The sequence below is a fragment of the Electrophorus electricus genome, chromosome 23, assembly GCF_013358815.1.
Source record: "Electrophorus electricus isolate fEleEle1 chromosome 23, fEleEle1.pri, whole genome shotgun sequence".
Classification (NCBI taxonomy): domain Eukaryota; kingdom Metazoa; phylum Chordata; class Actinopteri; order Gymnotiformes; family Gymnotidae; genus Electrophorus; species Electrophorus electricus.
The window spans coordinates 5,935,454-5,958,874 of record NC_049557.1 but is presented as its reverse complement, the minus strand read 5'-3'; the positions used below and the strand labels follow the sequence as shown (position 1 = coordinate 5,958,874).

At 43.8% G+C, this 23,421-nt stretch overlaps 1 protein-coding gene and 1 long non-coding RNA gene across 3 annotated transcripts in view; one reads left to right on the top strand and one right to left on the bottom strand.

Moving 5' to 3' along the window:
* The first annotated feature begins 2,125 nt into the window (after window positions 1–2,125).
* The window catches only part of cttnbp2nlb (CTTNBP2 N-terminal like b), a 29,992-nt gene continuing 8,696 nt past the window's right edge, over window positions 2,126–23,421 (top strand). Inside the window, exons 1-2 of the mRNA XM_035521930.1 lie at window positions 2,126–2,231; window positions 8,968–9,071. Of these exons, the coding sequence (XP_035377823.1) occupies window positions 8,973–9,071 (99 nt within the window). The 5' untranslated portion in view covers window positions 2,126–2,231; window positions 8,968–8,972. The remainder of the gene's footprint in view (window positions 2,232–8,967; window positions 9,072–23,421) is intronic.
* The window catches only part of LOC113572076, a 7,927-nt gene continuing 3,079 nt past the window's right edge, over window positions 18,574–23,421 (bottom strand). Inside the window, exons 1-3 of one of the 2 annotated variants that reach the window (XR_003410066.2) lie at window positions 21,374–21,395; window positions 21,213–21,297; window positions 18,574–18,729 (exon numbers count right to left, since the gene is read on the bottom strand). This is a non-coding gene — a long non-coding RNA (uncharacterized LOC113572076). Of the gene's footprint in view, window positions 18,730–21,212; window positions 21,298–21,373; window positions 21,396–23,421 lie in introns of those variants that run through there. The other variant, XR_003410065.2, reaches the window with a different exon arrangement.

Here is a 23,421-nt window from a genome sequence, read left to right as displayed (position 1 = left end):
CAATAACAAAAGATCACTAGTTCCATATTTTTCTTTGGCCATGCCACCTACTAACCCGCACGTAGCCTCTCTGAAATATCGGCCTGTGGAGCCTATTCATTACTCATACAAACGTAGTAAGAAACAACAAAAACATGTTCCTACCTCAGAGATCAGACTGATAAGATATGGGCGAGGTCAGCACGGCCCATGCAGTGACCTCACAATACCGCAGAGCCTTTATATGTAGCGCAGCCAGGGATGAACACGGGCAGCATTGTTTAGTAAGGACCAAAGTATCTCATAGTGTTCCTAGATCTCAGTCATCTGGACGAACTTGCAAACTGTACCGTGGTCAGACGGGAGATGGGTTTGTCAGTATTGCTAGGGATATGAGAGGAGGTATTTAACAACTGATTAAAGTATGTCTGTTTGTCCGTCTGTCTACGAGGACATGTCTTCTTCTCACCCTCGTTCGGCTTGCACGAGTGTCATACTAGACTTCCAGTACAAGCCCAGCGGTACTGAGATCACCAAGAAGCTGAAGCTGGCAGCATCTAAAGACTTCTAAGTTTTCTTTAAACTCTTGCCTGCTAAATAATGTTAAAAGAAGACTCAAAAAGTAAACTCTTACCCAATGTTTCCTCGTAGTGACAACTGTTTTTCTTTGTAGGTCTGTATGGAATTTCATTATTTAGCACAATGGCTAGGTGGGAACTTCGGAACACTGCAACGAGAGAAAAGCATTCGTTATGTCAGAGATCAAAGAGATAAATCGGCCATCTGATTTACCCAGAGCTTGCCCTTCAACACACACACACACACACACAGAACCTTCAGGCAGTATCTGTTTTTCTCGCAGCTGTCGTGTGCAGAGGGCTTGATATCTGATGAACTGCATCTGAACATGATCAAACGAAAGCAGACTACACAAGTTCACTGGCTTAGAGAAACAGAAACACCGCATTTTACTCATCCATAACTACAAATTCACTTTGTCAGCATAGCAAGAAAGCTAGACAAACACTGTATTATTAAGAAGGGGCAAATACAGCATTATGGCCTAGCCGTCATCTAGTCATAACATAACTTTAAGACTGTAGAGATAATATTTTAGCACTAAACGTTGTAAAATGCACAGAAAACCGAATGAAACAAGTCGCAACTTAGTTAAGGTGCCTTTTTGTTTGTTTGTTTTGTTTTGGACAGTAAACACAACACAGAAGAAATTGTGGGGACAGTGTGTACCTGTTCCAACTACAACAGTCTCTGCTGCCACCCAGCAGGAAAGTGTGAGCTTGCATTCCTTCAAGAAACAGCGTATCTAAGTCCGTGTATTTTTTTAATGACTCGCCTTTCAGAGCACATTACCCGTTGAGATAACACTGAGCTAACACATCACAAGAAAATGAATCAGCACGCTTCTCGGTAAATTGTTTTAATTTGTCTTCATTTGCATCCTGTGAAACAATCTTGACTTTAAATATGAATTAGAATGAATGAATAATTATGGCAAAATATAGTTGAATACGCGGGGTGCAACGGCGGCAAAAACGTAATTACAAAGTTCTTTCAACTTCTGCTTTGATTTATCCCATAAGATGGCGCCAAAGTGCCAATAAAATACATAATAGGAGTCTAAGGTCTTTCAGTCCGGTGCAAATGTTTTTAATGTTTCGTTATTTGTCTACATATCCGTCAGACAAGAGCGATGCCATTCATTTGCTGCTTCAATTGTTTATGCTTTATTTCAGTTTACGATAGTCAATAAAAAGCGCTTACGATTCCTATTATGTTTAAATAATATAATATTCAGTTTGCAGAAGGGCTGTCTACATCAAAAAGCTCTCTGTTTGTTTAATGATCAGGCTAATCGTGTGTCTCATATAAACATGCACAATAGGAACAAATAATCTGACTATACATCGTTTTAAGCGTAGTTGGAGCAGTCACTCGATCGCTTCTCAGTCCACAAAAATGAAATTCGTTGAAAGTGACTATCAATCAGAAGAGCAGAAAGGCGCCGTAGACAAAGAGATATATCAGGCAGTGCTTTAATCCCGCCTACCGCAGCATGGAGCCTGTGACGATGAGAATATGATTGTTAATGCGTTTCTGTCTATTGGTGGTTTACTTTGTCAACGGCTTCAGAGCATTTCCCACTGGGAATAGTGTACAGACGGTGGCTAACCGCACAGTAACAAATTAAAAGTATTTTGGCAATTGATGAGCAAATTTCGGAACGTATGAGGGTGAGTAAAATTCTTCTTCACCTCGCTAAAGATATACGATCGCTGTTGGGACGCGAGAGAATAGGAAACTGATGAGAAGGTGGTGTTATGAACCCTTTAGATCTTTCCTGAGAGAAAATAGCGATAATGGGTACACGATCACTTTTAAGCAATGCACAGCGCTTCTCGCAGCGGCAGGAAATAATCCGTCTATAATATTTATCTTGGACATGTATTTCCATGCATGTTGCAGAAGTAGCTAATCATCTTTTTTATCATAGTGTTATAGGACAGATAAGCGCATGGTACGCAAAAACGATTGAACGTTGCAAAGTTGGAGAAACTGCTTAACATTACCATTCATCATAACTATTCAGCACATTGACGCCAGATTTCTACTAGTTATCTCAGTAATTGCTAAGAACTGGTTTATCTGTATCCAAAGATCGAGGGGGCTGAAACATTGTACCGTGTCCAGATTTGGTGGAACAAGGGCAGCCCCCTAAAAACGTATGCCCAAGTACGATTATAACCTACTGATAATGAATACTCAAATTACGCATTATTTGTTATTGTAATTTGAAGTGCTTTGGGTGTTTAACCAGATGGTTTTGTATTTTGTTTCTGTATATGCTTTAGGTATACGTTAGGCTATTTCATATACTGGACAATTATTTCGGGTTGTTACGTGTGGTTGGTTACATTGGTCATTAGTCGTATTCGAAATGTGGTCTATAAAGCGGTGAGGATACAATGAAAGACGCTTTAAACGTTTAAACGTATTAAGCCTTGAAAAATTTGGCCTTTATATCAGATTGTGGGAAAATGTCACCGCAATCTTCAATGGTAACACTCTGAAACAATTTCACTTAGATCTGGTCTGATTAGGTATGCAGGTAGCGTTCGTTTTCTTGTTCTGCCATGTGCAAAAATGCTGTCAAAGCTGTAGGGGCACTTTCAGTAGACCGCAGCGCGCAGTATTGTCAAATCTTCCTCAGAGTCAGGGAAGTTCATCTTCCGTCATCAGGGAATGACTCACTTACCAGCTTTTAAAAATGTCCCATGGTTTGCGACCCCTTAGAGCTCTACGCCTGAAGAGAGACCCCATGTCTCACCTGGTTCCGTGTGGACAAGACAAGAGGATAAAAAGTCTTACTGGGTCATTCGTAGTTCAACTAACAATTATACAGCTTATTGTAAAGCACTCTCAGAGAGAAAAACAACAAAAACTGTATTCTGAAACACATTTATTATGTCAATTATTACTGAGAGTACATACATCAGTTGTTACTGAGACCAGTACATATTTGTTTTTAAGTTTAGTGAGGTGAGAAAAGCAGGTCTCGCTTCAGCAGTGAATTTGGTGATTTCAAGGCTTAGCATTAGAGTTTAGATTTTGTTAATATTTAATGTGTGTGTGTGTGTGTGTGTGTGTGTGTGTGTGTGTGTGTGTGTGTGTGTGTGTGTGTGTGTGTGTGTGTGTGTGATGGGGTGGTTGGGGGGATTCCTGAGATTCCTGAAAGTCTCTGTAATCCATATACCATTTCTCTCTCTCTCTCTCTCTCTCTCTCTCTCTGTCTCTCTCTCTCTCTCTCTCTCTCTCTCTCTCTCTCTCTCACTTTCTCTCTCTCTCTCTCTCTCTCTCTCTCTCTCTCTCTCTCTCTCTCTCCCTCTCCCTCTCTCTCTCTCTCTCTCTCTCTCTCTCCCTCTCTCTCTCTCTCTCTCTCTCTCTCTCATAGTAGAAGCATACTTCACATCTCAGCTCTTGTTCTCAGTCCTTTGGTTTACAGGAATGGCTTAATAGGTAATGAGCCTGTGGTTTGTGCTTATCTGTGAAAGTCTTTAGCCAGCAGTACTCACAAACCCAGAAGGGAAGGGTTATGGTGCTCATGTTTTCATTCATGACAGGCAGATGGTTAAATGGAGAAATTGGATTTTAAAAAAACAAAAAACAGAATATAGGCAAATTCAGACAGTTCCTCAGTGTGATTGTCTCTCTGAGCAGCTGGGCTTGGCCCAACGTCAGCGGGAATGCTGAAGACCCCTCTGTGCTTGTGGTGAAAGAGATGGACACGCTCCGTTATTTAATAATTACAGCCCACGGTGGGTGCCTCAGACCAGACTGAGTATTCTCAGTTTCCATACAATCACTTTGAGATGCAGCATCACTAAACAAGCATAAATTCTGCCCTGCTGTAGGAGGTGTGAGGGTTTCAAGTACAAGGTGTGGATCAAATAACAGGCATTACCCAGAAGAGCTGGTTGGAGTTTATGGGATTGATGTGTGGGTGTGTGCACACTCATGGGGAGTTTCCATGATCTATAGTAAAAAAAACTATCCTCTATTTGACTGAACCTTTTGAAAGCCATTGTTGAGATAAGCTCTATGACGTACACACATGCGATGAAATATAAACACATTCCTTGTGTTTCATTTTTGTATGCAAATTAACATTGCTGATCAAGATACAGAAAGAATAATAGGAATACAGGAACAAAAGGATACTGTAAAGAAATACTATTGATATTGAAGTGTAAAATAACTAGGAGGATTTTAGGATTTACAGCTGTGACATTTGAATGATTCATTATTAAACTTATTACATTTATTTTCATTATTTTAAATTAAAGTCAAATTAGATGTGATTTAGTCAAATACAGCCTAACAGGCCACCACACACCTTTGATGAAACTCAACCACACAGAATTTTCAAAGGCCTCAACAGGTTTGGCCTCAGGGAAGAATTGCTAGTTTTTCTAGTATGTGGAGTGAGATTTTATTGGGCTTTCTACATCATACTGTAAATTGTTTTCCTACTGTACTTTTACTTTTAGATTAGTTATTTTCTAACTTATAATGACATGAAAATGCTGTTCATGAGTCATGGTTTTATTATTAATATTTGAAACAGTCATGTCTGATGTTTGACTCTGGAATGCCTTGTGTTTTTGTGTGTATGTGTGCATTTAAAACATTTTTGTAGTAGTGGTTTTGGCACAGATTGCATTAAAGGCTGTCAAAGCTACACAGGGAGAGAGAGCGACATAGAGAAGAGATATTTTTTGTAACTGATCATATTGTACTATAGGTAGCAATGCTGTAACAGTGTATTTAAGTAACATATTCTTTCAGCTGGCTGTGTTGGCATTTAGATATGAAATGGGCTATCACACACACACACACACACACACACACGCGCGCGCGCGCGCACACAGCTATTCTGAAGGTCTGGCCTGGAGACTGGAACCTTTAGATTTATACAGTGAGATTCCAAAGGAAATGCTTGTATAAGACGCTGTGAAACTGAATAAGAAAACATAGTGAAGATCTTTACATGCAAGACTTGCAAGACCATTCTGGTCAGATAATGAATGTGGCAGAATATGTGAAATATTTATGGAAATCTTAATCCACAATTAGCTCTGTATATCTAATTAAACCTGTGTGTTGCTGATGCATGCTGCTCTCTTTCATTCAGTACACAATGCAGTATAGACAAAACAAAATAATATGTTTAAGAAGAGTGCCTTATTCCTATTTTCAAAAACACCCAGCCATGAACACACATGGGCATTATGTGTCTGTTGGATGTAAATAATGACTTCATCAGGCTGTGGACATTTTGGACACTCCTGTAGCATCTCCTATATGTAGACACATCTGAGTCAACATTGACGCCCTGTTGGTTAGAGAAACCACAAGACCTGCTGTGGCTGGAAAGGATCCCATGTACGTCATCGCATTTGCTCTGTATTTAGTCTGAGTGGTGTAGCAGTGATGATACAAGGCAGAGTCAGACTCATAGCCATCAAGGGAAGGAGGCTCGTTGCATACCCACGGAGGTGTGTACATGCCACACACTCTTTAGTCTAACCACGTGCCAAAGCCAGGTCTGGGCAATCTGGAATCACCTCCAAGCATATTCTAGGATTCCTGCCAGCTGCGACTGATTGTAAAAACAGGGAGCTGAGTCGGTTCTGATCCTGATCACTCCTGACTGTTTGCATGAGCCTCAGCAGTGCCCCCATGGCCATGCGAACATTAGCTCTGACTGGCTGCAGGTGGAGCTTCAGCGCAGGACTGTGACACTAGCAGATGTGTAATGGAGCGGACGAGGGCTCAGAGCCTGGTCTGCAAGGAGGAAAAGCTGCGACATGGCCTCATTCCCATTAGAGTCATTAGAGTCTATCCTATTGAGAAAGATACAATATGAACAATGAAATGGAGTACAGAAAAGCAGCAGGCACACCAGACCAGTGCAGAGTGATGTAAACCAGTGCAGAGTGATGTAAACCAGTGCAGAGCGATGTGGACCAATGCAGAGTGATGTGGACCAGTGCAGAGTGATGTAAACCAGTACAGAGCGATGTGGACCAATGCAGAGTGATGTAAACCAGTGCAGAGTGATGTAAACCAGTGCAGAGCGATGTGGACCAGTGCAGAGTGATGTAAACCAGTGCAGAGTGATGTGGACCAGTGCAGAGTGATGTGGACCAATGCAGAGCGATGTGGACCAGTGCAGAGTGATGTAAACCAGTGCAGAGTGATGTAAACCAGTGCAGAGCGATGTGGACCAGTGCAGAGTGATGTAAACCAGTGCAGAGCGATGTGGACCAGTACAGAGCGATGTGGACCAGTGCAGAGTGATGTAAACCAGTGCAGAGTGATGTGGACCAATGCAGAGTGATGTAAACCAGTGCAGAGTGATGTGGACCAGTGCAGAGTGATGTAAACCAGTGCAGAGCGATGTGGACCAGTGCAGAGTGATGTGGACCAGTGCAGAGTGATGTGGACCAGTGCAGAGTGATGTAAACCAGTGCAGAGTGATGTGGACCAGTGCAGAGTGATGTAAACCAGTGCAGAGTGATGTAAACCAGTGCAGAGCGATGTGGACCAGTGCAGAGTGATGTGGACCAATGCAGAGTGATGTGGACCAGTGCAGAGTGATGTAAACCAGTGCAGAGTGATTTGGACCAGTGCAGAGTGATGTAAACCAGTGCAGAGTGATTTGGACCAGTGCAGAGCGATGTGGACCAGTGCAGAGTGATGTGGACCAGTGCAGAGTGATGTAAACCAGTGCAGAGTGATTTGGACCAGTGCAGAGTGATGTAAACCAGTGCAGAGTGATTTGGACCAGTGCAGAGCGATGTGGACCAATGCAGAGTGATGTGGACCAGTGCAGAGTGATGTAAACCAGTGCAGAGTGATTTGGACCAGTGCAGAGTGATGTAAACCAGTGCAGAGTGATTTGGACCAGTGCAGAGCGATGTGGACCAGTGCAGAGTGATGTAAACCAGTGCAGAGTGATGTAAACCAGTGCAGAGTGATTTGGACCAGTGCAGAGTGATGTAAACCAGTGCAGAGTGATTTGGACCAGTGCAGAGCGATGTGGACCAGTGCAGAGTGATGTAAACCAGTGCAGAGTGATGTAAACCAATTCAGAGCGATGTAAATCAGTGCAGAGTGATGTAAAACTGTAAAAACATATAAACCAGTGTAGAGCGATGCAGACCAGTACTGTGTGCATGTGCGTGTGTTTCTGCTAATGTACATAGTTACATGTGTGTGTGTGTGTGTGTGTTTCTGCCAATGTTCATAGTTACATGTGTGTGTGTGTGTTTCTGCCAATGTTCATAGTTACGTGTGTGTGTGTGTTTTCCAATGTTCATAGTTACATGTGTGTGTGTGTGTGTGTGTGTGAGTGTTTGTGTGTCTTTTTAGCCTTGTTAACATATGACAAGAAAATGTCAGCGCACATTGATGTGGTAACTGTAGGAGGTCACAATGTGTGGAATTGATTCAGTTCAGTGGAATTGATCTCTGTGTGTGTCCGTGTAGAAACAGAAATTTATGTTACTGCCAATGTTATGGCATGCGCTGTGTCTCACCTTTGAATCTAAAGGTGCATTCCAGTCGCCCTAGTTGTACCCTGCAAAGTACTCAAGGAATTCAGCCATTTCAAAGAGATTCAAAACACAGGGAGTGAAAGAGATCAGTTCAAATGGAACTTCAGATAGGGTAGGGTTTATCACCGTGCGGGAAGCTGACATGAAGGTTTACTCATCAATAAAAAAGTTGCCCAATCAGTTGGAAAATAGCTTGTTACATTTTGTTACAGAGTTAGCTAATCTTCTTACAGAGTTAGCTCATTTTAGTTAAGTTTTAGTTTGTCTATAGCAAGCTGTTTAGCCAATCTCAACCAGGCATTTGTTTTATGTGCAAAATATACGGTCAGCATTACAGAGACGCAGTTTAGCCACATTAGCAAAGAAAGGAAATGTATAAGTGCCCAGCTGTCAAGAGAAACAAACAAACCAAAAAAATGCAACATGCATAAAGTCTTCTGCATGTTGACATTACAGGGCTTCTAAATTAACTAAATGGTGTCAATGCTTATGTACCCTCTGAAATGAAATACAGCTTTAATCTAATGTGTATGTTTTACTGAAGTTGTGCTTGTTTTTGTTTGCTGATGTCATCAAGAATGAATCTCTTAATAGTGCAGTGAATCGTGAAAAATCAACCTTTTACAGTAACAGAAGATTGAATCTCTTAATTAGTCCAACGTATCAAGAACAAATATCTGATTAGTACAGTGAATTAGGAAGAGGGAATGTTTGGTGTGCTGGATGTCCACTCACCTAATTAAATTCCTTGTATATATGTAACATATATGGCAATTGAGAGTGATTGTGACCTCTCGTGTTGCTTTTATCTTTCTCTGTGTGTGTGTGTGTGTGTGTGTGTGTGCTGCAGGCAGGATGAATGTGGAGAGTCTCAATAAAGCAGAGCTGCTGATGCTCCTCAGCATCCTGGAGGGAGAGGTGGAGGCTCAGGACGTCGTCATACACACACTCAGGGTAAAAACCACACACACACACACACACACACACACACACACACACACACACACACACTCACACACCACTGAACCTACATCCTATAGAATGCATACACAGGTGCATTAAAACCTTATATGTCATGGTTTTATAAGGGTTTTATGCTCAGTGATCTAAGCTTGTTAGAAACCACTAGTGACTTGAGTTCTTGAGAATATCACAAGAGTTAATGATAATATGTCCAATCACCAATATGAGGCAGCCGTGTGTTTCAACATTATGTTACATAATGTAGTACAGACTACTTTGTGTGTGTGTCTGTGTGTGTGAGAGAGACTAAGGAAACCAGCAGTGTATAGAACAATGGCAGGCAATGCTATTCCTGTACAACATGCATGTGTTCACCGCCCCCCAGATACCACCCCCCCCCCCCCACACACACACACACACACACACAGCTTCCGTACTGCTCTGGCATCACTTTCACAGACATGCTTGGCTCACTTCATGATCAAAACCTGGAGCACGAGCACGATTTATATACATACACACACACGCTCACATTCACACATTCATACAGCTATACAGCAAAACTAAGAGGCTTATTTTTACAGAACTGTAAAGTTTTCAGACCAAGGCCCATGTCCATTTAAGATTTTTATTTCTCCCCAGTAATTCCTGATGTGGCATTGCTTTTGCATATAATCCTTTATTTATGAGTAATGTTATGAGGGTATATTCTTTTTGCCTTAGTCAATGAATGTCAGTGAATTTCAATGAATAATGTGGTCAAAAGGATCACAGTCTATACACCAGTTCTCCTGTTTCCATTTCAGTTGATGCTTTATTAAACAGAAATAAAAAGACAGCTGCTTAATTGACTCTATAAACCTCAAGAGCCATGGTACGCATGTGGGTGTGTCTGTGTGTGTGTGTAAGACTAGTTGTAAGTTGCGCTCTGGGAGGGTTAAGACAGTGATGATAACAGAGCTGGAGACACAGAGATCAGAGCAGGATTCATTAGTGTTTTAATCTTTTGCTCCGAGACACACTCCACCACCCCCACGCCCCCATCTCCGCCCCCTGCCTGTTTCGCAGCTGGCTGCTTATCGAAGCAAAAAGCATGCTGGGATTCCAGCTACCTCTAGGGGAGCACTCAAGAATGAAGCCCACAGTCCAGCAGTTCTAAATAACGCACTATAGGCAGGCCTGAACACCACTAGAGGCATTTACTGGGAAATCACTTTTGTTGCTTTGTTTTATTTTTATAGCTGATTATTGGCTGTATTATTATTAGATCTGTCTATCTGTGTCTATCTGTGTCTATCTACACACACACACACACACACACACACACACATACACAAACACACACACAAACACACACACACACAAACACACGCACGCACGCACATACACACACGTGTGTGTATATGTGTATCTCCTCAGACTGTAATTTAGTTTAACATTATTTAACATTATTTTCCACTCTTGTCCATGAGTGTCTTGTATTTGTTCGAGTCGTCCACTTTTCATGAGTCCCCCGCAGATATCCTGGGTGACATCCAAGTCAGTGTGACTTTCTTGTTTCTAGCTCTCATTGTTAGTGAGGTAGGCAGGCAGTGTAAAGGACCTTGAGGCTGTATAACACCAAGAGGACTATAAGAGCATCAAGAACTCAATGGGGAGAACTCAAGAGAACCTTAGAGGCCAGCTTCAGGCCAATAGCACAATGCACCATCAAGCACAGGATCTACCAAGGGGATACCCTGTCCTCACTGCTGTTCTGCATAGACCTGCATCCCCTCAGTGAAATCATCACCATGAGTTGCTATGGATACCAGCTATGGAATGGAGCAACCATCAGACACCTCCTCTACATGGATTACACCAAGCTGTATGCCCGAAGTGAATGACACATTGGCTGACTAATCCACCTCTCCAGGATATACAGCAACAGCACTGAAATGCCATTCAGACAGGATAAGCACGGTCGTACGGTTACAAGGAGACGGACGATAGCCAGAACTGAGTGGATCACACTACTGTAAGGTAACATAACAGATGTTGAGGGCAGCTACAGGTACCTTGGAATCCTGCAAGCAAATAGGAACCATGAAGAGGTCACAAGGAAAGCAGCTGCAGCCGAATACCTACAAAGAGTGAGGCAAGTTCTGCTGAATGGGAAGAACAAGATCCGGACTATCAACACCTAAACTCTAGCAGTCTTCAGATACGCCACTGGTATAATAAGCTGGCTAAAGGCAGAGATATAAGCCACTGACCTAAAAACACGGCAACTCCTCACAACTCCTCCAAATCCAGCACTCTGAGACTGTACACTAAGCAGAAGGAGGGGTGGGGGGGCTGAGGAATAGTGAGCATCAGAGCCACTATCCATGAAGATCCAGCTAAGATCCAGGAGCACACTATGAAGATGGCTCCAAGTGATGAAGTGCTTACAGGGTACCTGAGACAGCAGAAACCCAAGAAGGATGAGAATGAGGAGGAGCAGAATATTGATATGGATATGGATATGGATATGGATATGGATATGGATATGGATATGGAAAAATCCTACTAATGGCTGGAATAAGCTTGATTGAAAGACAGCACGGAGGCACTAATCATATCAGCACAGGAGCAAGCTCTGAATACAGGATCAATAAAGGCTGGGATCTACCACAGCAGGTAGCACCCCAGATGTGCAAAGCTGTGCAGAGATGTAAAGATGACAATCCAGCACATAACAATGGGATGCATGATGCTAGCAGGCAGAGCATACATGGAACACCATAACCAAGTCTCTGGCATAGTATACAGAAGCATCTGTGCTGAGTACGGCTGGAAGATCCGAAGTCAAAGTGGCATACACCCCCCGAAGGTGGCGAAGAATGACCATGATAAGATCCTGTGGAACTTCCAGATACACACTGACAAAATGGTAATGGCTAACCAACCAGATATAGTAGTGATAGATGTAGTGATATAGGTAGCAATCAACAGTGATACCAACATCAGGAACAAGGAACACAAAAAGCTTGAGCTGAAAAAGAGCTAGAGAAGATGTATAAGGTGAAGGAAACACTGGTTTCTATGGTAATTGGAGCACTAGGGGCTGTGACTTCTAAACTAAGATAGTGGTTGTTCCCAGGAACAACATCTGAGATCTTCATCCAGAAGAGTGCAGTCCTGAGAACAGCTAACATACTATGTAGGACCCTCGAGCTCCCAGGCCTCTGGTAGAAGACCCGAGCTTGAAGGGAAGAAAAAAAAAACACCCAGGGGATGGCAAGTGCGGATTTTTTTCTAATGAGAGATAAAGATTTTCAAAATGTTGTTATATATACACATTTTCCAAAGAAATGTGACATTTTGGCCAAAGGTCCTTCATCAGCTGTCTAAGCAATGTACTTCTCAATTTGTAGGAATAGGAGTAGGGCTGACATTGTAGAAGGCACTTTATTAAAGACACCAATCTGCTAGTGTATTGTACCTCCTTTGGTCTTCAAAATCACAGATCAATTTGTCATGGCGTAGTTTGCACTAGGTATTGAAAGCATGAATTTAATTCTGCAGGAGTCTTGGTCCATGCAGACAAGACATCTCCTCGTAGTTACCACAAAGTTCTACCTTGGCCCAGAGATGCTCTATAGGATTAGGATCCGGGGACTGTGAAGGCCAGGGAAGTAAGGAAAACTCGCTGTCATGTTCCTGGAACCATTCCATGACTATACGACGCTTATGGCATTGTCCTGCTGGAAGTGTCCTTCTGCCACAGCATTAATAACTGCCATGAAGGGATGAACTTGGTTGGCCACATTGCTTAAGTAAGTCCTGCTGTCCAAACATCCAACCACAGTTATCAGAGTACCCAGGGTGGACCCAAAAAACCTTCCCCACACCATTGCTTCACCTCTACTAGCCTGAAATGTTGACACCTGGAAGGGCTTATTGATTCAAGCTGCTTGATCCAAATTCTGACCCTCTAAGCAGAATGGTGCAACAGAAGTCATTTGACCAGGTGATGTTTTTTTCAGCAGTGGCAATTAAACTGCTGTAGCCCAGGCATAACTTTGGAAAACCAGTTGTTATTCTCAACTCATTTTTCAAATCTGACCCTGTCTTGCAGATTTCTCCTTTGTAACATACAAAAGATTTGGCCCTTTCTCTCACAGGAAGCTGCCCAAGTGCTTGTGCCCAAGTCAGACTACTGCAACTTGCTACTTGCTTGTCTTCCTCTAAGAGCCATCAGACCTCTACAACTTGTCCAAAATGGAATAGCACAGCTAGTCTTCAATCTTCAAAAGTGCACACGTCACTCCACTGCTGCGTTCCCTTCATTGTTTTCCATTACCATTCCATTGCCCCAATTAGATTTAAAACCTTGATGCTTGCCTGCAAAGCCAAAAATGGGCCAGCCCCACCATACAGATCAATGGTCAAAGCCCGAGCCTTACCTAGAGTACTTGAAACTTCAAGTATGGCATGGCTTTAAACACTATCTGCCAAATGCCGAAAATGTAAATGTAAACTGCTTATCTGCTTTTATAGCCTATACTAAGGAATGGAGAGTTGTGCATCCAAACATTAGTTGGAGCACCAGCATTGTATTTGCTTAACTGTTCATCAGAACAATTCATAACCATGTCATCTGACCCCTTTCATCAACAAGTTGTTTACATCCACAGGATCCGCTGTTGCTGGATCTTTTTCCTTGATCACGCCATTCTGTTTACTCTCAACACAGTTGCATGAAAAAAACCCACATGGTTGGCAGTTTTTGAAATACTAGCCCTGATGACCACGATTGATTCAAGTTACGCAGATCACTTGAGTTTCGAATTATAATATGGATACACACTGAATCTGGTCCACAGAAAATTTGCTCACCTCATTTTATGCGATTTTCTATAACAACCCAATGAGAACTTCATGAAAAATTAAAAGGGTGGGAAGTAAAGCTAAAAAGAGCCTATGAACAACTCAACCAGCTGGGATCAATGTCTTTGCACTGTTGTTCCTGAACCTGAGGTTAACCTGATCTTAGTTATTATAATGGTGTACCAGTACCATCCAGTGAAAGAGAAAAATGCCACGAGCGATCTTTTTAAGATTTATAAAGAAAGGAATTGGCATCCTTGGAAGAGCTCATGTTTCATTCTGAAAAGCTACTAACATGATAAGGTAGCAGTCACAGAGGTCATGCTTCTGTACGTAGGAACTCATGAACTGAGAGAGGTGTAGGATTGAGCATCACAGAACGTTCCCCTTGCTACTGGTCACGTGGCATGGCCCACCACATGCAGTGGGAGTCACTTTGTATTGTTTGTAACCACGCCCCCATCATAGCACACACATGCACCTGGTTAAGTGCTGTGTGTCTCTGTATTTAAACCCCTGTTGGTGTGTGCATCAGTGTTGGTCATATATGTTCATGTTGCCGTTGTTAGTGTTTATGCCAGCGTTACATGTATTCAGGTAAACCATTTATGTCATGTGTGAGTGCCGTTGTCATATGCGTTATGTGTCAATAAGCGTCTGTCAAAGTCAAGGGAGTCTGTGCGTCCTGCTCTGTGCCCTGTGGCACTCAGGCCGTTACAGAATGACCAACCACCACCGGACGCCTACCCCCTTGACTCGAAACGGACTTCCTAGAGGAAGGTGCTTATGCCTGTCCCAAGCTGCTGCCAAGATCCCAGGAGATTGGGAAGAGGACCGCGAGAGGCGTTTGTGGACACTCCGGAGGTGAAGAGGAACGCCCTGGAAATTTTTTGGGGGGTGGCCTAGGGCTATTGAGCCAGGACCAAGGAGAGCAGAGGCACTCAAAAAGGACCACGGTGAAGGCCATGAAGTGGAGTCGGCAAGGTCTCCAGCCAAGGAGGATAAAGCCCGAGTTCTTCTGCTTCTGCGGACTAACCAGGAGGATTGGAAGGGTCCGCCCAAAGTCCTGGAGGGGGTGTTCTTCTGGTGCGCTCCTAGAGCAGCAGGCGCTTGGAACTGGGGCTGACACGCACCCCTGTGTGTCCACTGGGGCCAAGGACATGTTTCCAACGCCTGTGGGGTTAGCAGGCACTGCATCACAGCACCATATGTGTTGGTCTAGCGGCACGATTGTTTGTGTGTACTCGCGCCTTTTGTATGTTTACAGGTGCATGACGTCACAGGGATCATACCGGACTGCCCCGAGAGAGGCAGGGGCTTCGCCTTTCGCCTTCTTTCTTAGAGGTCTCCCTGGCTGGCGGTTCCTGGCCCGCCTTGTTAGGTGGGCACCGGGCATTGCCATGCAGTGTCTGTGTGTGTGCACGGCGGCCTAGGATTCGCTGTCTAGGAATAAGATTCTTCGGGAGCCGCGCCCCTTGGGAGGGGGTACTGTCACGGAATGCTCCTCCTCCCACGGGTCACGTGGTACGGCCCGCCGTGTGCAGGGGGATTCACATGTGTATTATTTGTAACTGCGCTCCCCGGGATTGCACACACCTGAACAGGGTATACGGTTGAATGTTTGTCTGTCTATTTAAACCCCTGTCAATGTATGCATCCTCATTATTTATTGTCGCTAATTTGTGTAACTGTCAATATATGTCATCAACGCTATAGCCGTAATGTCTGTTTGTGTTACCACCATTTCATGTGTATGTGTTAGTTGTCAAATGTTCAACGTGTTATCATGTTCACCGTAGATGTTGTATGTGAGTGTCACCTTTGTCGTCTGTGTTTAATGTTAATAAATGTCTTGCACCGTCAAGGAAGTCTTTGCGTCCTGCCCTACGCCCTGCGGCACTCGGGCAAGCGTTACAGCGTCAAAAACTACCATGCAGGAAAACACTCTTTTACGCACACCTGAATTCTGTAATGTGAGTGTGTGTGACAGCTAGTGATGACAAATTGATTTACTTCTTTCAACTTGTTCCAAACATGGGCACATATTTACACACATAGAATTACTGTTTCAGGGTTTTAACAACTAGCCATTCCGTTCTACCGACTGGTTAGGGTGACACAGTTTAAACACTGGGGCTGTGTGTGTGTTTATTATCACTATAAATAGAGAGATTTGGCGTTCGGCCCCCAGTCACAATGCAGTACTGCTATTTACACACACACACACTCACACACATACAGGTTTTTTTTAGTATAGGATGGCAGTGATGCCACACAGAACTGCGATTTAGCATAACTCACACACTGGAGTCTGTTCTTTACCTTTCCTAGCCCATTTGAGCCCTGTGCTTACCACCGTGCCCATGTGTGTGTGTGTGTGTGTGTGTGTGTGTGTGTGAAAGAGAGAGAGAGAGACTCCATGCTGGTCTGAAAGGGGCCTCTTCACAGTAGAGACATTCAGAGGCCCCAAAGCCTTTTGGGACTTTGGCTGTCTAATGGAGTATGTGGGAGTCTGTATGTCCACTGGCTCCACCCTCACCTCTGTTTCCTGTTAGGCATGGTTTCCTGGCCTTTGACTCTTTACGTGGCATTCTGGATTCTTTTTCTTGTTTGCTTCTAGCAACAGGAAGGAAATAATTGTGTGTGGCCTGACCTTAAAACCATAGTATCCCCATCCAAAACGCTTACTCCACACACTCACCATTATAGAACATATACATTTCTACATTATGCAGGACCATAAAAGCTCAGTAAAGTTTCAGTAAAGATTAAAAATAGAATAAGATAGATGAGCCTGTTGTTAGCTGCTTGTGATGTGTATCTCCTTTCCTTCCTTTATATATAATCTGTTATTATGTTTCTGCGGTGATGCCCTAAAGGCTCTGGGGTCTTGGGAGTGGAAAGTGAAGTTTCAGTGGAGTGAGCCCAGGACTGCTGCTGCTGGTGTGAGAAACCTGAAAGGAGAGAAATTACGTTCAAATAGATCTGTCAGACTGGTGAGACTCTCTGATTTCTTATTTATTTCAGGTCAGAATGTCAGACCTGTTTTGGAGTCGGAAAGTCCTTGGAGGCATTAGTTATTAGAGACACTCATGTGGAAGTCATATTGCCTTAAAAGGCAAGTAACTGACCAGTATTGCCAAGGCTTCTAATGATGTGCTGTGCCTCTGTCCTCTCTTTGTGGCATAGGAAGGAAGAGAGAAAGTAAGACAGAACAAAGGGAGAAAGCAAATGTGACCAAGAGATCAAGATGAGACAGACAGGGAGACAGAGGGAGAATGTGACTAAGAGAATAAGAGGAGAGAGAGAAAGTAACAGAGAACAAGAGACGAGAGAGAGAACAAGAAAGAGAGGGAGAGAAACAGGGAGAGGGATTAGCTAGTCTCCATGTTTGGTCATAATGCTAGCGTGTGTTTCTCTGCTTGCAGTTCTTGGCATGGCACAGCTTAAGGGCAAAACGGGTCATTTCTGAGCTCTGAAAGGCCTGGAATGCAAGTGTGTGTCTTTGTGCATGTGAGTGGTGAGATTCACTCTGTGCTGACTTCCTTCCAGGAAGGCACTGGAAACCACTCTGTCTCCTACGGCAACAGCAGACGCAGCTCTCCCGGTGACCACTCGGTCACACACAAAACTACTGAGAAAAGAACTCGAAAACCATCTACTGGCAGAATAATTGCCATAGCTGTACAAAAACAGCTACATATAAATATGGGAGTCTCCGGCATCACTGACTATGGGACTTGCATAATTATTAGGCAGGCTGAAAAACTTGGGCTTTAAAATTCCTCCCTTAGTCTACAGAGATGATAAGGTTTATGACGTCCCTGGACAATCACAGACAAACTTGGCACAGGGGTACTTATGTCAGACAGTGTGTAATGGTCTATGTGCGAGAACCTGGGGGACAGCGGATGTGTGGAAGGCGTTCCTACAGCATGAGCTGCTGGTTTTGCCTGTACTTGTCTGTATCTCTCTCTCCCTCTCTCTCTCTCTCTCTCTCTCTCTTCCCTCATTCACTTCTTAGTGGTCTTCTGTGCCACTGGTAGTTTGTCTTTCTCTCTCTCAAGCACGTGTACACACACACAGTGTCTCACAGGAGGGGAGACGGAGACTCTTTGTTCTTTGAGACCTGGTGAATGTTAGCCTGGTAATAGAGCTCTACTCACAGCGTATCTCTCTTTCTCTAGACTCCATCCTATTCCTGCTCCACCCTCTCTCTCTCTCTCTCTCTCTCTCTCTCTCTCTCTCTCTCTCTCTCTCTCTCTCTCTCTCTCTCTCTCTCTCTCTCTCTCTCTCTCTCTCTCTCTCTCTCTCTCTCTCTCTCTCTCTCTCTGACCTTTGCATAAGGCCCTGTAATTATGCCAGAACTGGGCCAGACAGAGAAAGAGAGATACAGAATAGCTCTAACCCCCAGGGTAACAGTTCTACAATAATTAGCTGTAATGATGTGAAGTAATGATTTACACGCAGATTAAGAAAATAAACAGGAGTCTCCTGGTGGTCTAAGGCTATAAACTAGCCTCATCCAATCAGTGGCCAAGTCTTGTGGCCATGCTCAGATGTCATCCAATCAGTGGACACGTCCAGTGGCCATGCTCGAATGTCATTTACCAGTTCACAAAATAGGCCCCAGTTTTGTTTTGTTTTTATTTCATAACAGAAATAACCCGTACCAAAAATTTGTAGGTACATTTAGAATTTCATTGAGAGCAAGGAGTCAAACTGGAATTCAGGTCAGTACCAAATTCAGAGGGAGACTGTGATTGGGTTTCTGAACTTCAGAAAGAATGGAGCTCTGTAGGAGAGAACACAAGCAGACATGTTGTAAAAAAGAGGCTTTGATTGCTAATGAGTCACTGATGGGTCATTGTGTGTGTGTGTGTGTGTGTGTGTGTGTGTGTGTGTGTGAAGGGTGTGGATAAAAACAGTGATGTGAGTGAGAGCCCATATGTTTCTGTTCAAACTGTATTTTTTAAATTTTACTGAATGTTTTAAGAAAAGAAACAGTTCAAACTGGGGTTATATATGCACAGTGTATTCAGTGGCGGTGTAAATATTACGTGACTAGAGCTCTTGGTCTATACCGTTATGATGTTTATTTGTTCTTTTATTTCAGATAAGCATGTTGGATTATGTCAGGTGTCACCTTGATAAAATGGAATGAAAATGAAAATAAAAATGAAAACTAACTGAACTATCATATCTAAACAAAATTGTGTACATCTCTACATAAAAACATACAATATGCAACCTTCCAAAACAGTGAGTGTCTGTGTGTGTGAGTGTGTCTGGCTTTTTCCCCAGCTCTGCTTTAACATAAGTATAAACATTGCACATTGCTGATGGTCTGAAATCCACTCTGCACATGCAGTCTGTAACTGGGTTGATATCATAGGGAAAAGGAGAGAGCGAGAGAGGGATAGAGAGAGAGAGAAAGAGAGAGAGAGAGAAACGCCTACTCTGTGTTAATACTTTGGCATGTGCTGTGGAGTGCCTGTTGGTTCTCAGAATGACAGCCTCAGAAAGTGTCAGGCAAGCTGTGGAGAGTGTAGCTTATCAGGCTGGCAGTGGAGTGTGTTTGTAATGTCATCTCACTGTGAGCACAGTGGAGTGTGTTTGTAATGACACCTCGGTGTTAGTACAACGGATTGTCTTTATAATGACATCTCAGTGTGAGTACAGTGGAGTGTGTTTGTAATGTCATCTCAATGTGAGTACAGTGGAGTGTGTTTGTAATGTCATCTCACTGTGAGCACAGTGGAGTGTGTTTGTAATGTCATCTCACTGTGAGCACAGTGGAGTGTGTTTGTAATGACACCTCGGTGTTAGTACAACAGATTGTCTTTATAATGACATCTCAGTGTGAGTACAGTGGAGTGTGTTTGTAATGTCATCTCAGTGTGAGTACAGTGGAGTGTGTTTGTAATGTCATCTCACTGTGAGCACAGTGGAGTGTGTTTGTAATGTCATCTCACTGTGAGCACAGTGGAGTGTGTTTGTAATGTCATCTCAGTGTGAGTACAGTGGAATGTGTTTGTAATGACACCTTGGTGGGAGTACAGTGCAGTGTGTTTGTAATGACACCTCAGTGTGAGTACAACGGATTGTGTTTGTAATGTCATCTCAGTGTGAGTACAGTGGAGTGTGTTTGTAATGACACCTAGGTGTGAGCACAGTGCAGTGTGTTTCTAATGTCATCTCAGTGTGAGTACAATGGAGTGTGTTTGTAATGACACCTCGGTGTGAGTACAGTGGAGTGTGTTTGTAATGACACCTTGGTGTGAGTACAGTGGAGTGTGTTTGTAATGACACCTCGGTGTGAGCACAGTGGAGTGTGTTTGTAATGTCTTTTCAGTGTGAGTACAGTGGAGTGTGTTTGTAATGTCATCTCAGTGTGAGTATAGTGCAGTGTGTTTGTAATGACACCTCGGTGTGAGTACAGTGGAGTGTGTTTGTAATGACACCTCGGTGTGAGTACAGTGGAGTGTGTTTGTAATGTCATCTCAGTGTGAGTATAGTGCAGTGTGTTTGTAATGACACCTCGGTGTGAGTACAGTGGAGTGTGTTTGTAATGACACCTCGGTGTGAGTACAGTGGAGTGTGTTTGTAATGTCATCTCAGTGTGAGTACAGTGGAGTGTGTTTGTAATGTCATCTCAGTGTGAGTAAAGTGGAGTGTGTTTGTAATGTCATCTCAGTGTGAGCACAGTGGAGTGTGTTTGTAATGTCATCTCAGTGTGAGTAAAGTGGAGTGTGTTTGTAATGTCATCTCAGTGTGAGTACAGTGGAGTGTGTTTGTAATGTCATCTCAGTGTGAGTATAGTGGAGTGTGTTTGTAATGTCATCTCAGTGTGAGTACAGTGGAGTGTGTTTGTAATGACATCTCAGTGTGAGTAGAGTGGAGTGTGTTTGTAATGTCATCTCAGTGTGAGTACATTGCCCCGTGTCCTCACTTTCTTGGAAAGTGTCCAGTGGAAGGGGCCTAGAGAAATGAACTAATAAAAATTGAACTGATTAACAACAAAAACTACACTCAGCCACTCTCTCGGCTGGGGTGGAGGCGGGGATGTCAGACGCAGGGGTCAGACCTGGATAATCCAGGTGGTAAACGTATGCCCTTACCACCACACCAATGTGTGGCCACATCGACATTCATCTGCTTTCTCCACACCCAGACACTCTCGACATACTCAGACGCTCTCTGTGCACTACCACTCCCTCTACACTCAGCCGGTCTCTCCACAGTCAGTCTCTCTCCCTGCACTTAGTCTGTACTCACCCGGTGAAGAGCCTCCCCTGTCCCACACTCCAGATTTCTCCCATTTCCTGGCCAGGACAACTTGGACTTTCTCACATGTCTCCACCTGTCACGTATGCACATTCCAGAGCAGGAAAGGGAAGAAAGACATAAGAAGGACTGTAACTGGACTCTGGACTCACCTAGCCATGATGGTTATAGCTGCAGGTTTCATTGTGCTGATCAGGCTCAGACACGGCAGTCTGAAAGGCGACACCCTGTCTCACCCTACACACAAATGTGTGTGTGTGTGTGTGTGCGTGTGTGCGCGCGCGTGTGTGTGTGTGTGTGTGTGTGTGTGTGTGTGTGTGTGTGTGTGTGCATATTTACTTGGGTAAATTGGTGCATAGTTTAAAGTGCTGAACTACTTGAAGTTAGTGACCAAAAAATGTTCACTGGACTAGTCAATCCTCCACACACACAGACACGCATATGGATACGTGCACATAATAACACACTCTGTCCATGATTCAGTCATTACATGATCTGGACTGACCACATAGCTCTGTTTATGTGTTGTTCTTAAACAGGACTTTGTTCAAGAGAATGGCTTGATCAGTAGCTCCAGCCTATAAAACCAGTTATATTACACACATACACACACACACACACACAGACACACACACTCCATCTCTCTTGTTGTCTACGGAGTAATTCTTTAACTACTAGAGGAGTGTGTTAGGTACAGAGAAGCAGAGGCGGGGGAGGGGAGTTTGATGAGGAGCGAGTGCTGGCCAAGGTAAACCTCGCTTCACGGCTGTCTTCCCTGCGCTGGGCTCAGGAGAATCAGTCCAATATCACTAAACACAGTGCAGTTTGCCTGGAGTAAGCAATCTGCTTTCTTGACTAATATTCTAGAAGTGCTCCTGTGTTTTCCATATTTCCTTGTATTTATTAAATTAAGGATAGCTATGAATTTTTATTCTTAGCTACAAAGAAATATTTTTCAACCCCCACCCTGTCAAGCATTTGGGAGTGTAGAGACCTGGTGTGTGTGTGTGTGTGTGTGTGTGTGTGTGTGTGTGTGTCCCTGTTCTTATGAGTGTGTTTCCATCTGCAGATTCATTCAGTATAGATAGCTCATCTTCTTCCCTAAATTTGTCATGTTGTTCCCAGTTGCAACACATACACACACACTCACACACACACACACACACACACACACACACACACACACACACACACACACACACACACACATGCTCCAGGCCTCACCAGCTGCTCTTTTGTATTCCCTTCTGTGTCAGTGACCCTCTCTCCCCCAGGGAAGGTTTAACACCTGCCTGTAGAGAGCTGTTGACCAAGTGTATGTTTGGGGGCAGGGTGTGTGTGATAGGGTGGAGGTTCTAGGGGGGTTATTATTTGGGAAACAGGACCTGATGGAGGCCAGAATGTGATGGAGGCCAGAATGAGTCTATGTGGACATACAGTGACTGCCTCCCCACCTGGTTTGGGTTAAACGGGTGCAGAGAGCCCTGCTGATTTTGGCACAGGTCCGTGCAGGGGCCACACACCCCCCTACACCCCGTCTGTCCTCCTGTGAGCCACCCCCACCTCCCTTCCTCTGCTCCTGTGGTTCTTTCCCTTTTCCCACTGTTGTCATGCTCTCTCCTGGTCTCTTTCCGTTGTCTCTCCTCCCTCTCTTGCGACTTCTCGCCTGCTGAGTTCCTTCCTCGGGTAATGGGAGAGTGTCACTTCAAAGCACCACCTCAGGCGCACGCCTGCTGCACAAAGACATTCGCAAGCCAAGCTTCACCCATGACACATCGTGGTGCGCAAGCTCAGAGGAGGGTAGTGGAGACTTTGAAGAGAGTCTGGCTTTGGATGCATTATGAGCTCCAAATTAAGCATCTCCTAACAAGCCTAAAGTAGTAGTTCACCCACTCCCAACATTCTCAGAGTGTGTAACACTGTCATACATGTGTTTACTTCCATTTGCTTAGACCTAAGACACTATGTACATTCATCTTGCAAAAGTCATTTGATCAAAGAGCATTAATTGGTTAGGTGCCAACATAATAATCTTATATGTTTGTGCTGCATATAGTCCCAGAGAGGGAGACAGATTAAAACAGTGCTGCTCTACGGTCAGTTTTTACATGTAGCTGTTATAGATGACCCCAGGTCATCACTGTTACTCTTACAGGCCCGATACAGAGAGGAGTCCAAACCAGTGAAGTTTAAGAAGTGA